Source organism: Eurypyga helias, unplaced genomic scaffold (assembly GCF_000690775.1).
Source record: "Eurypyga helias isolate BGI_N326 unplaced genomic scaffold, ASM69077v1 scaffold6311, whole genome shotgun sequence".
Classification (NCBI taxonomy): domain Eukaryota; kingdom Metazoa; phylum Chordata; class Aves; order Eurypygiformes; family Eurypygidae; genus Eurypyga; species Eurypyga helias.
The window spans coordinates 69,198-82,691 of record NW_010228831.1 but is presented as its reverse complement, the minus strand read 5'-3'; the positions used below and the strand labels follow the sequence as shown (position 1 = coordinate 82,691).

General features: G+C 38.0%; 1 protein-coding gene across 1 annotated transcript in view; it reads left to right on the top strand.

The window, feature by feature from the left end:
• The first annotated feature begins 301 nt into the window (after positions 1–301).
• The window catches only part of LPHN2 (latrophilin 2), a 73,478-nt gene continuing 60,285 nt past the window's right edge, over positions 302–13,494 (top strand). The window contains exons 1-2 of the mRNA XM_010160154.1: positions 302–401; positions 2,540–2,753. Coding sequence (XP_010158456.1) covers positions 302–401; positions 2,540–2,753 — 314 coding nt within the window. The remainder of the gene's footprint in view (positions 402–2,539; positions 2,754–13,494) is intronic.

Here is a 13,494-nt window from a genome sequence, read left to right as displayed (position 1 = left end):
GCAGTAAGGGTTCAGTGCTTGTCACAGGTAGCTCGGTTGTGGGTTTTTCAGCCCTGGCCCCATAACGATCCATATATGTCTGACCTGCTGCTGCACACACGCAGCATGCACACCTCTGTGCACCCCCGCCCCTGCCCGCTCTGCCCGCTCTGCCCTCCTGCAAAAATCCCCTTTGGACAGCCGAAGCTGCTGTCCCCCTCCTTGCTGATGGAAACTCAGAAGTGGGGCCGTGCATCCCTATGACAGCACGTGTGAGGCTCCCGAGGGAGGGAGGAGGCAGCCGGACTCCCCTCTCCAGGCCATGAGGAGGGAAGCCCTGCTGAGTGCAGGAGATACAGACACCATTGCTGCCAGCTGGAGGAATGAGCCTTATGTCGACAGCATTAAATGTGACAGGAGCGGTAGGATGTAGGAATGGCAGTCACTAGCAGCATTATATTTGGTCCCACCGCGGCTGTCGTGATGGTAATTAATCAAAGGAGCGGCTCTATGCATGTGTGGTGGGGGCTCTGCGCATACCCCTCTCTGCCCATTTCACGCCCTCACTGAGCTGTGAGCAACTTCTGTCTTCGTTGTATTAATTTGCTGCATGGGAGGAACATGTAGGGTGTTAATGTGATGGATTTGTGGTTTAGCTCTTCCCAGCTTTCAGCTCATGATACTCAGCAAGCTTCTAATAATAGTGTTTGCTATTGTGTATGGTACGTGCAGCCAAACTGATGACCAGGAGTGAATTTGGGATGGAACTGTGGTGCTTTCTACAGCAATATAACCTCTTGCCTTATTAACAAATACTGAAGCATACTGGAGGAGTGATGGCACCCTTTTCACGTAGGATATGTAATGTAAAGGCAGACCTGGTTGCTGCACTCTAGCTTTCCCCTTCCGCTGGGGTGAATTCCAACCCAGCCAAGGAGCTGGTCCTCTAAGACCTCATCGGTTTCTCTGCAGTTAGAGAGAGGTTAGTCAGACCAGCCCCGCGCGTTAGTTTAGTACACTGCTGCTGGTGCACATGGGAAGGCAGGGGCTTGCAGGTAGAGGAGGGGCAGGTGCAGAGATGGGTTCTGGCTGCCAGGGAGCCACATCCCAACTGTGTGATCATTATCAACGGCTCGTTTCTGCAGTCTGAACAGATAATCTTCATACACTAGGAGTTTTAATCCACAGATCATTAATTCAGTAGAAAAAGTGGCAGCTTCTGATTCTTGTGAAAATTTACTATCAAGGGGTTATCTCAAGTTGTTCTTGATCTTTAGAGATCCTTGCCTCCTTGCCTCTTCTAACGCATCATACTTTTTAAGAAAAGTTTATTTTCTTTGCCTTCAAAACACCATACAGCTCCAACTTTCAGTACTTACTAGCAGTTTCTCTTTGCTGTCACAACTTGTCTCCAGCAGCCTGCACTGAAATATTAATGGCCTTGTGCTACTGTATTAGGATGACTATTTTTAAAAATAGATATCTGTGATTCTGTTGAAAATTTAGAAAGGATTTACTGTTTTAAAGAAATAGGTATTTAACACTATCATGTTATCCAACTTGTCTTCCAAGACAGTAATGCACACATTTTGTAAGAAACAGAAATATTCTGTTTATTAAGAATATAGTAGCACCCTTGTACAGGAAGGTGTGATATACAGCTACAGTGTTTTTTGTCACAAAATGTATTTTGCACAAAGCAGTATCTGTAAAAGACAAAACATCTGGGTGAATATCTGGACCATAGTTTTGTTTTTAAGGCATTTGATTCTGCTTCATTACTCTTAGAGAAGTTACCTATCTTTAGGAATTCTCTCCTGCAGAAAACATGTTAAAAATGAGAATTCCCTGAAACACGCATATAATTTTTGGGAGGGACAGGAACCTATTATACAGCACACGTCTGCTGTACTGATCATTTATATATTTGTTCAAAATGTTACCTGTCTGTGGTTTAATTTATGTAAAAGGCACAGCAAGGAGCACTGAAGTTCAGCGAGGTAAAGTATCGGCAAATATGTTGTATCTGGTGGCACAGACATGTCCATGCTGGGGACAGAAAATAGATAAACAAAAGAAACCCACTCTTCCCAGAGAAAGGGAGCTACAAATTAAGAAAGACTAATGAAGTTAGAATTAAGGCTTTGGCTTGTTGTTGATTTTTTTGTTTGTTTGTGTAATCACTTCTGTATTTGCAAATCCTGCCTACTCTGCTGCTTCCCACCTGCAAACACAGCCTTTCTGACCGTGCCCGAAGAGGGCCGAAAGAAGCAGAGAGGAACGAGCTGGGAACAGAAACCTGCAGTCTAGCTGTGCAGGCAGGCACCACTGTCTGCCCTGGCAGGGGTTAGAAGTGAAGAAGAATTTCCTCCTTTCCCCCATTAAGGACAGAGCAGCAGTGGTGTAGGGATGTGACAGTTTCATGGAAGGTGCCTCAGTTGATGTGGTACCAGGTCAAACTGTTTAAAGGTGCATGCTGAGGAGCGTGGGTGCCAATGTGACAGAACAGGAATATATGCAATACAGCTTTTAGGCTCAGTTCCATTTTTTTTTGTTGTAGGTTTCAGCCGAGCAGCACTACCTTTTGGTTTGGTTAGGAGGGAGCTCTCCTGCGAAGGCTACTCCATTGACCTCCGGTGTCCAGGAAGTGATGTTATTATGATAGAAAGTGCTAACTATGGACGGACAGATGACAAGATTTGTGATGCTGACCCTTTCCAGATGGAGAATACAGAATGCTTCCTTCCAGACGCCTACAAAATTATGACACAAAGGTAAATATATATCTACTATTTTGAGGACTAAAGAGGAAAAATGTCTGAATTAGTATGGTAAGAGGTATATACTGTAGCAAATGCTGAGTTGTAGTTGCCACTTTGTTACAGGTGGTATTATTTCTATGAAATAATATGAGAAGGAATAAAAATTACCAGTTGCAATAAGAGGGTTTTTTTTTTTTTTAAATTCATGTGCAAAAGTTAAAAAGCAGGAAGATAACTTCAAGGAGAATGGAACAATTCACTTCTTTGGAGATTCCCTGTCTCCTTGCATTTTAGGTGGTCAAACCGTACTCAAAATGTGCCCAAATGGTGCATTTTTCAGTAACTTCCACATTCCCTGGCAAGGTTACACATTTCCTATGACTGCAGTAAATCCACTGCTATAGTTTCCACCTGTAAAGTGCATCGAGTGGAAAATGCCAGAATGATTAAATACCAGGATGATTATATGTCATCATACCTATGTGTACAGAAGCATATATGCATATAAGCACAATTCACAGTATGTCTTAGTGGCAGTGATTGTCATTCACAGGAGACAGTCAGAAGAGCCAATAAAAGGTTTTTTTAGTACAAAAGGTGCATAAGAACTATGATTCACAGAAATTCCTGTGCTACAGGCTGCATATGGACAGCAGTCACCTAGTACTGACAGTTGTGGAAATGTCAGCACAAATCAGTCATTGTCATTGTTACTGGCTTAAACTACAAGCCTGAGTAAGTTCAGGACTGGTGAGAAGTTTTCCTCCCAGTGCGTTTTTCCTGGGGTGAAGAATCTGAACAAAAAGGGGATGGGAATAACCTGGGAGGCTTCTGGTGCTCTACACAGATGTGTTGAACGGAACATCCAAGTTGTCCTGCATGCTGTGCTCCATTTACTGCACTGTTTGAACATGGCAGCACTCAGTAACATACAGTCCTGTTTCAAAAATAATATTCCATTTTGATTTCCCTGTTCACTCAAGTTGTCACGAGTGTGACTTAAAACTTTATCAGTTTCATGTGAACGCACGGATGTTCTCTACTTCTGTAGTCAAATATTTATGCTAGATATCAGTCTTCAATTTCAAACGCTGGAGGTGAATTAAGGATATCAGGCCTTTTGTTCTTCTCCTGTGTTCAACCTGTGACTTGTTCTGTGATCAGTAAGGGAAAGGCTCCATCGCTATTCCAATAAAAAGGTAATATAACTTCTTTAAATCATGTTTGAATTATCTTTTTGTGGTTCTAGCTCGTTGTTGTTAATTAGATCAAGCTAGATTTCCGTTGAGACTGCAGCAGCAGTGTCATCATCCTCTAATCTGTCAACTCCCTTTGAAACCACCTTCAGTTGCTTTTGTAAACGTAGTGCCTCTCTGTAGACTTCCTTGTTGTGTAAAATGCATGTTGTGTTTTGATCAAAGTCCTCCTTATGTTCACTGCAAATATACAGATTAACGTAGTCAGAGACAAAATAGAGAGGCATAGTCTTGCTTAAAATGACATCAGACTGTTACTGGAAAGCTGAAATTTCAGTCTTCCTCTTTCAGTTAATCTATTGTAAGTTTATGATAGCAGACAATATTTTTGAACTTCCCCAATCTTCCACTTTTACCCTTTTTCCAACAGATTACAATGAAGTTGTGATCACATGTATGACATTGGTTCAGAATATCTATGCTTGCAGGGTGTTTTAATGTTTGGTTTTTTTTTTTTGTCTCGACAAATGGCAAAGATCATTTGACACTTCGCCTTCTATTTTTGTCTGGCATTTATAGTAATTTGGAAGTTTGCTTTTGTAGTTTTCTTTCTAAGATCCTGTCATTAAGTAGAAAAGCTGTCTCTTGCCTTGTTTAATCTTTTCTCAAAATTGCTCAATTTGTGCTGTATTGCAAGCATAGAACATTGCAAATTTCTTATGAAATATTAAAAGTTCTTCTATCTCATTTATTTATAACTGCATTGCTGATCATAATTTTTTGTTGTCTAAGGCAAACTGTTGTTTGGTACTCAGCACATGTCCTTGATCTGATATCTAAAAGTATCACATCAGCTGTATTTTGATGACAGCAATTGTATAGAAAAATCTCACCTGAAGGACTATCAGATTCATTGGTTTTCTTTTTTTTTTTAAACTGACTAGAAAGCAAATCAATCTGTTAGAACATTTGATCACAGGGAAAGCTTTTCTTCCGTATCTTTAGAAATAAGCAGCAATAATTTCTGCATTGCTACTTAAAATCTTGGAGTGTTTCCTTTTAAGGACTAATGAGATGTGTCTGTCACTTCAGCCAGGAGTGGTTTTACCACTGTGTTTGACCACTCACTTCACTTTAGACCTGCACTTAAACATAGTTCCATGGCAATTACTAAATACTCATCATTCATTTGCAACATCACTCCACAGCTTTTGCACAGCAACTACATTTACTGGTTACAAGATGAAAACACTAGCTTAATGAGATCAATACTGTGAAATCTGAAGACTAAAAAATTAAGGTGAGGTTTCCAGTTTAACAGAGCCATTTAATCACATGCCCTGCTCCCCTTCCAGAGAATTTGAGATACTAGCGCACAAACTTTGCCAGTGTCCATCAGCTCCTCTTTCTCAGAACAAGCTGCTGCTTAATCTTTTCTCCCTCCCTTTTCTTTCTTTTCTACAGTTCTGAAAAGATTTTTAACTTAATGCTTTTCTAGGAAGCCTGACTAGAACACTAATGACTTCATGGCTTTGCTTTTACCTTTGTAAAGTAGTTATTAAATTTTTAGTCCCTGATTGAAATTACATCCCAATTATTCTAGAATAAAGTCTTTCAGATGTATTTAGATCCCGTGTAAACTTCAGACTGACACAGTTAAAATTAAAGCTTTGAAGAAAGAGACTAGACCTTCAGAAAATCCCTCTCCCCATTCACACTTCTCTGATAATTAACCCCGGAGTTTGCATACAGTCAAGTTCGAGAGATCCTACCATGTGGTAAAGTTGAGTATAGAAATAAGCTTTTTTCTAGAATATTTGGTGAGGGAGTAGTGTGAGTGACAGAGGACCCATGTTCCAGGCAGTTAAATCTTAAAATAGTCAGACACCTTGGTGCTCCGCTGACCGTTAGCAGTGACACATATCCTTTGTTTCCTCTTAGTTTAAAAAGAAATTAAATGAACAGGGAAGCAGAAAATGCGAGGTAGGATGAGGAAATGCTCCCTCATAGAGTGTTTGTGTGGCTGTAGCCAGAAACTGTGATGAGACTTTGAAGTTGATAAGGTTAACTACTACTGCTTTTTATAGGCACAGCAGAAATTTGAAAATTAACATGATAAAATTTACTTATGACCTAGTCTGAAGTCCACTTCCATTGTAAGCGGATTGCAGGTGGATTGCGTGGGTTACATTCAAACTGCTTGTGTATTTATGGGGACTTTCTGCCTCCAGTGTCAACTTCAAAGCCCCGCTCTGCAGCTGCAGGTGAATGGACCTCGGGTTTTTAAGACAGGCACTAAGGGTTACATAGATACCACATAGTGTTTGGATTTCTATTTTATTACCTTAGAATAATAACATATATTTAAAAGTACTTGTAAATGCATACTTAAAATACATTTCAAAGGCAAAGGCATCTAGTTTTTCCTTTAAACTTTTTGTTTAGGAAAGGTTCCTGATTATTTTAATGATTAGAAACCGTAACTATCTTGTGATTCCAGTACATTGTGATTAGATTATATTTTTTGCCTATGTATTTAAATAAATACTTGGGTAATGTGGCAGATGATAATTCCGAATAATAAAATTTTAAATATTGAGAAATCCAATATTAAAAAAATGTCAGGTCCATTCCATTGTGTTTATATTTTTTGAGTAATTTGCAGTTATAGCTATTGTTGGGGCTTGTAGAAAATTAACGTGTTTAATGAAAATACAGCCTATTAACTCTGAATCTATGTAATCATTTAGTTAGATGCAAAATTCAAGCATGTAATGTTGACAGTCAAATTAATTTTACCTTCAGAAAGAAAACATTGTTTCCCTCCTAATAAAGGCTAAGATACCTTGAATTTTTAAATAGGAACTTATGGTCTGTGTTCTAATAATGAGAACATAGTTGTGATTATTAAAAAGAGGTAAAATTAGAAATGTTTAAAACTACAGATTTTGCAGACCATGCAAACATCCACATTAAAAAATACAATCTCATAATGGGTATATTCAGTTTACTTTTGATCTGCAACAGAAAGGAGGTTACATCAATCTTGCACTGAACTGGCCTCGAAATTCCATTTTTATCTACAGTTTATACTGTAATTGTAGCTTTATGTGATCTTTACATCTTCACTAAATATATTTAATCAGTATCATTTTGCTTTTTAAATGCAGAAACAAAGCAAACCTCATTATAATATATAAATATAAAAATATGTTAGGTATAATAGATGAACTTAAGGAACTGTAATTTTTTAAAATTCCTTTCCCTTTCAAAACATGCTGCAGAAAAGTTACAGGGTTAAAAGAAGAATAAATCCTCTTCAGCAGTGAGTGTTTTTCTGTTGCGCGTATCCTGCCCTATCTATAGTACATGCAAGACATGTACCTTCAATTACCATGGCCTCATGACACCAGTGAAGAGTTCATGCTTGGTTTTTTGTTACCAGGAACTTTTCTCACATGGTAATACTCTTAACCTGTTACGTCCATCATCTCTCTGCAAGACAGCTGCGCTTACACCGAGGGTCTTCAAAACGTAAGCGAAATGCCTCCTGCTCCACAGAGTGCTCAAGGATACGCTGCTTCCTTCAGCTTTCCCATTCCTTCTCCTGAGACTGTTTTTTTTAATCCTGCCCAGTGGGAGAATGGGAGAACGGAGATACTCTTTTCCACCCATTCACATGTCCAACAAATATGTCATTTTGAAAAAATCCTGTGTATAAATGAGAGCGAGACATTTTTGAAAAGAACAAAATGAGTTCTCCGAAGAAGACACAGCTCTCAAGCCCTCCGTCTCCTTCCTGCTCGTCAGGTCTTCAGAGGAAACGCTGTCATACCGTGTTAGTGTCCTTTCGAGTGAAAACAAGTTTGGTCTGTTCTGTAATGTGAGTGAATAAAGCAAATCTTCGACTGGACTCCGGGCTTGGATGGATAGTGGGTAAATCTCCTACAACTGATTAATCTCACTCGTCGGAGTGAAAAGGTCTAGCCAAAAGCAAGCCTCGTACAGGGCGTCTGCGGGTAGAAGGCAGAACCTGCTATGGGCTCACTGCAGAGCTGAATTGGAGCCTTGACAAGACTTCCACGAAGAAGCATTTTAGTGCCTCAAAAATAGCTTCATCAGACAGGGCCCACGGTTATTCTGCGTTTGAACTGTATCGCGCTTCAGATTTGCATTTGTTAATGTGACTGAAAACAGTTTTCACGGGCAGGATTTTATCCTCTGCCATTCACGAATGGCTGTGATTGCAGTGAAGGCACACTGCTTCAGGGGTCTGCCAGGCTTAGACAAGGGCTCTGCTGACCCCTGCTGCTACCCTTGCCTTTTCCCTTGCTTTTCCTTCTGCAGACGAAGATTACCAAAGATGCTGTGTAGTGAAAAGTGTCTCAGAACAAGAGGTACACCTTGCCTTTTTCTGCTTTCCAGTCACGAAAAGCTTGCACATCTGTCCTTTTCGTGTCATGGAAAGAAATATGGGTGTTGGTGATGGGATAGCAGAGGCTGGTGTGGGTAAGGGGTGCGTTCTCGGAATGTATGCACATCACAGTTGCTGTGGCACTGATACTTCTCTCGTGTACGAGGTCCTTCTTTTGCTTTGGCACGCCAGCAGTTTCTGGTTCAGCTTGCTGACAACTGCTTCGTGAAACATTTACCATGCAAGATTATCAACATTACATATCTTTTTTTTGAGCATCCTTTATAAATGAAGGCTTTTACTCATGTGAAACAGACGTAGGTCTTAGTATGGCAGTCACTTCTGTATTTTAATGTAGCAGAAGCTTAAAATGCTCTTTATTTTTAACCTAAGCTTTGCACAATACCAGGCCGTGGCCCAATTGATATTTGTTTTGTTTTGTGTTCTGTGTGTTAGTCACAAGACTTAGATATGACTCACATGTAAAGAAAAAAACAGAAATACGTGTAGCCTATTTTAATGAATTAGGCATAATCACAGAGCCTAGAATATTCATGAAGCATACTGTAGTCCTTGGCTTTATTTCAGAAAAAAACAGTAACACCCATGACTGAGAAGAACCTTATCTAGCATTATGCATTTTCGCTGTGATTAATTCTAATATGAAAGTAGTAGGTCTAGTTTGCTCATTAAGAATAGAGGGGTTTATTAATGGTGTTGTTCCATCATGGCATTACTAAATAAATTAAATACAAATCCTCATATTACGAGGTTCTGAGCAGTTAGGTAAGGTGAAATAGCTGTCAGTGGTACTTGATCATCTCTTTGCGGTGTGTTCTATTATTATTTTCTGCAGAAGAAATTTAGAGTACACATGTGCAAGCTCATAACACACACGCGTTACTGTAATTACGGCATTGGACAAGCTACAGAGGAAACAACAAAAGGGTCATTGATACCAACTAATGACATTTAAAATTTAGATTTAGTTTACTTCAAAAAAGATTGGATTAATTATTTTAGCAGGGTGTAGTTTGATATTTTATTTAGTGTTTTCATATCTAAAAAGTTGTTTTCTTTCCTTTATTATTGGTAAAAACACCATCTAATTCTTCTTAAATCAGTGTATATCTTATCTGGCAGGATGGTATGCACACATTCATCAGTCTTGCTGTTCAGGGATGAAAATAAATATAAATAAGTATACATATGTATACATAGAATTTTAGGTATTTTACACTGTTTCTTTTATATGTGAGCATCCTATGAAATACATGCTTAAGCTTATGATTTTCTAGGGTTTTTTCCTGATTTCTGAAATGGGCTCTACTAGGTGTGCTTACTGTTTAGCCTACATTTAATCATGTACTGTATGTTTTGGGTATGTAATTACTTCTCTTGGTAGTTTACTGATGTTTTTGAGAACTTGACTGAGACCACATGACCACGTTGCTTAACCTTCAACATCTTTCAGTTGAATGTTGTGTCCTCTTGGATGAATTTGTATGAATTTTGTATAGTTTTCAAATTTTTAGCCTAGCCAAGCTAAGTTCCTGGTTTAGTTGCACTAAGAACTTTATTATTTAAAAAATCTGATTTACTTATATATTACTGTGCCAAATTTAGTTTGTATAGAATAATACTGTAATAATTGAAGCCTATTAATTCCTCCCACCCCAATATATCCTCTGTAATACTTAGCCAAAACAGCTACATTATCTGATAAGTTGATTTAGGACTTTATACATGTGTTCATATAGCCATTTATCTCAACCCTTGCTGAGGAGACCTTTATTAAGCTGTGATGACTGCTGAATATGAAATGTAACCAAGATTATTTTTTTATTCAAATATAATTTAAATATTCATCAAAGAGGAGTTATGCTTGAAACTGACAGAGACTATTAACATCAAAAAATATAATTAACTGCACTGGGTATCATGAAGCAGAGTTAGCCAAATAGCCGAGAGGTCTAATTGCTCTAGAGTCTGAGAAGCAATAGTTTTATTTTATACTGTTGCTGTGGAATTAATAGTGATGTGGTTTCCTATGTGAGGCAATTAAAAGCTGCCTGTTAAGGTTCATTGCATTATAGGAAATCTGTTGAATATCACTTAGTAAACAGAATTGACATGGAAAAGGTACATGAAGATGGGCAGAGCAGGGTATAGATCGTAAATTAGGACAGATTAATATGAATTAAATATATGTAAGTAAATTATGAGTACTTTTTAGTGTTAAAAGTCAGCAGTAGCGATGAAAGTGAAAAGTTTTCATTAGTGACACAAAGGAAATAGAATTTAAAGATTATTACAGTGAAGCTGTTTAATTCAGAGGAAAGGAGTAGGGTTTAAAAATTAAAAAATAGCTACAGAGTAGTATAGAAATGAGGAGATCTCATATTCTGGAAATTTCCTTCTGCCACAGAATAATCTCCTACTTATAATAAAAAGAACCTTCTAACCTTTGTGGCTCAATTAAGCTTTTTAGTTGAATTCAACAAGAAGAAACTTCTTTATTGAATCCCATAGATTCTGCTTGTGCCCAGGCTATACAGTCTAAAAGGGGGTAGCCATATTCATGGCATTTTGACATTAATGAGGTTGCTGAAATGGAAAAGTTTAAGGATCAAAGATACAAGCAATAATAGTATTTTACAGCACTTCCTTTTTTTCCTCTCTAATAATAAAATTGCAATCTAATTGCTTAATAAATGGGCCATCATTACTGAAAGACATAGATAATTCCCCACTTTGCATTTTATTTTCTGCATATTGCAGAACAATAATTAGCAAAAATGCTCTGGTCACAAATGAAAGAAGTCTTTATTTTTTTTACTTTTCTATAGTAACTGTGAATGAAAGGAGTTTGTATGTTCTTTAATTTCGTATGATGGTCAACTTTTATGTTTTTTAAGAAGCAGTCTTAAAAACTAGTGTTGCACTAGTAAAATAAAATCAAACAAAGAATTCAGCTGGAAGTCCTGTTTTATATAAAAATTGACTGCCTGTTTCATCCATTATTTAGCATGCTTACCCTGTTTATATCAGTGACATAAGAGTGCGTGCTACTTTCTCAGAAGAGTACTGTCTTTGCCGCTTCACAGCACAGTGCCTTGTACTCCCAGGCTTGCACATGGTGTTAGCAGATATTTAAAGCACTTCAGCCTAACATTTTATAGGTCATGATGAACTGAGCCTATAAAACAAGTTACTGCAGTGAAGTTAATGCAGTCTTACGAGTGTTACATAGACCAAATACTCAGTATTCGGTATATTTTTAGCCTGCTCTAGACACATCAATGGGGAGGAGAGATTCTTACCACGTAGAATTTTTCCATGTCAGATCTGCTTTATATTACGTTTGCAGTGCAGAATCTTTACTACAGATTTACTACTGAAAGCTGTATTTTTTTCAGGTTTTCACTATAATGCAGTAGCTATCAGAGCCTTTGAATTTCAATTTCTTCTAGCATGCTTGCACACGCCTAGACATGCATGTACACGTACACACACAAAGTAGGTCCTGTAACATTGTAAAAAGAAATTAGGTAGCAGAATCATTTTGTTGAGCAAGCTGCCCTGACCAGTCATATGGTTCAAATACCTTACAGAAAGAAGTCTTGCTACTTCTTAAGGACACCGAATTGTATAACAATTCATGTGGCAAGATACGTATTTTGTTGTCATATTTGCAAAGGCATGTGTGTTCCTTTCTTAGTAGTAATCTGTGATTTTTAACCTTACTGTTCATTGCTTCTCAGATATCTTGCTTCTTGTGATGCATATCTATATGATGAAGGAGCAATTTTGAAATGTATTGAATACACACATTTTTCTGGCATTGTAAAATTGTTGTTTCACCATAACTAAGATTTTGTGCTCCTTTTGCTCTGTCTATTTAATACATAAATTCAGGCTGAGTTGTAAGCGTAACAGTAACATGGCAGTTCTGAACCCATAACCTTTCCCTGTTTACTGAAATTTCTTAACAGCTTTAAACTCAACTGTACTGTTAGACCTGTGAAGCTGTAGGTGTTTTCTCATCTAGGATGTAGTAGCACTGATATTGCCTTCAATATATTATTCTAGTGCCAGCATCACTGGTGGGTATGAAAAACATAATTTACTTTGTATATTTAGCTTTTTCAGATAATTTTGCTGCCTTTGTGACAGAGATACAGCAAAAGAACATCTCCTGGAGTCACATTTAAAAGAGGAGCACTTTGGGTAATGTGCTGTAGACAGAACACATATGAGTTAGTGCTCAGCTATCATGCATGCCATCAGCAATGCCTTGTTGCTTTCTTATCAGTCACTTCCTGCTGTCAGCCCAGTGCTTATTTCAATAGAAAAGGATTTGCATCAAATGTAATACAGTATTATGTATGGCTAACATGGGGTTTTTAATTGTGCAGGCACATGAGACTCCTTCAGTAGTAGACAGTTTGATAAAAGGATTAGATCATGAATATTTTGACACAATTAAAGATTGTCTGTGCATTGACAGAGTCAAGCCACTGAATTTTCTGATGTGTTTTTTACCGAAGTTGAATCTGCTTGACTTGCATAAAAACGAAGCGTGGAATATGCAGGTTTTTTGCAGATGTAAAAACAAGCAATTGAAAGCAGCCCCCTAAACTTTGTTGGGTTTAAAACTGGAAGTTCCAGGAAAGAGAAAGTACACAGATCAAATCAGTAACTTAATCCTCTAACTTCAAATTGCAGAGAAAGTGGGATTGTGCTTTCCAAGTTAGAGCAGAAGGATACTTTTTCAGGGGAAGTCCTATACCTGGAAGCCGTGCAAGCGTTCCAGATGATAATTAGATCCAGACATCACTGTGGGTAATGAATAAGAGTGCTTTTGTGACAGGCGTTCCTCTCAGAAGAAAAGTATTTGTAGTGAGGACTCTGAGAGACATTTTAATAGGAAATGCCACCACTGTTACAGAGTTGATTAAAGCCTTACCAAGGGACAGCACTTCTGGAAAAAATCAGCAGATGAAGTAAGGAAAGTTGTAATTTTATTATTTAAAGCCATGAAATCCACATTAAAAATGATGAGAAAAAGGACAGTACCATCTTGCTAGCAGATTGTGCTTTTGTAAATCTTGTAAAATAACCAAGTTGTCTTTTGGCCTCT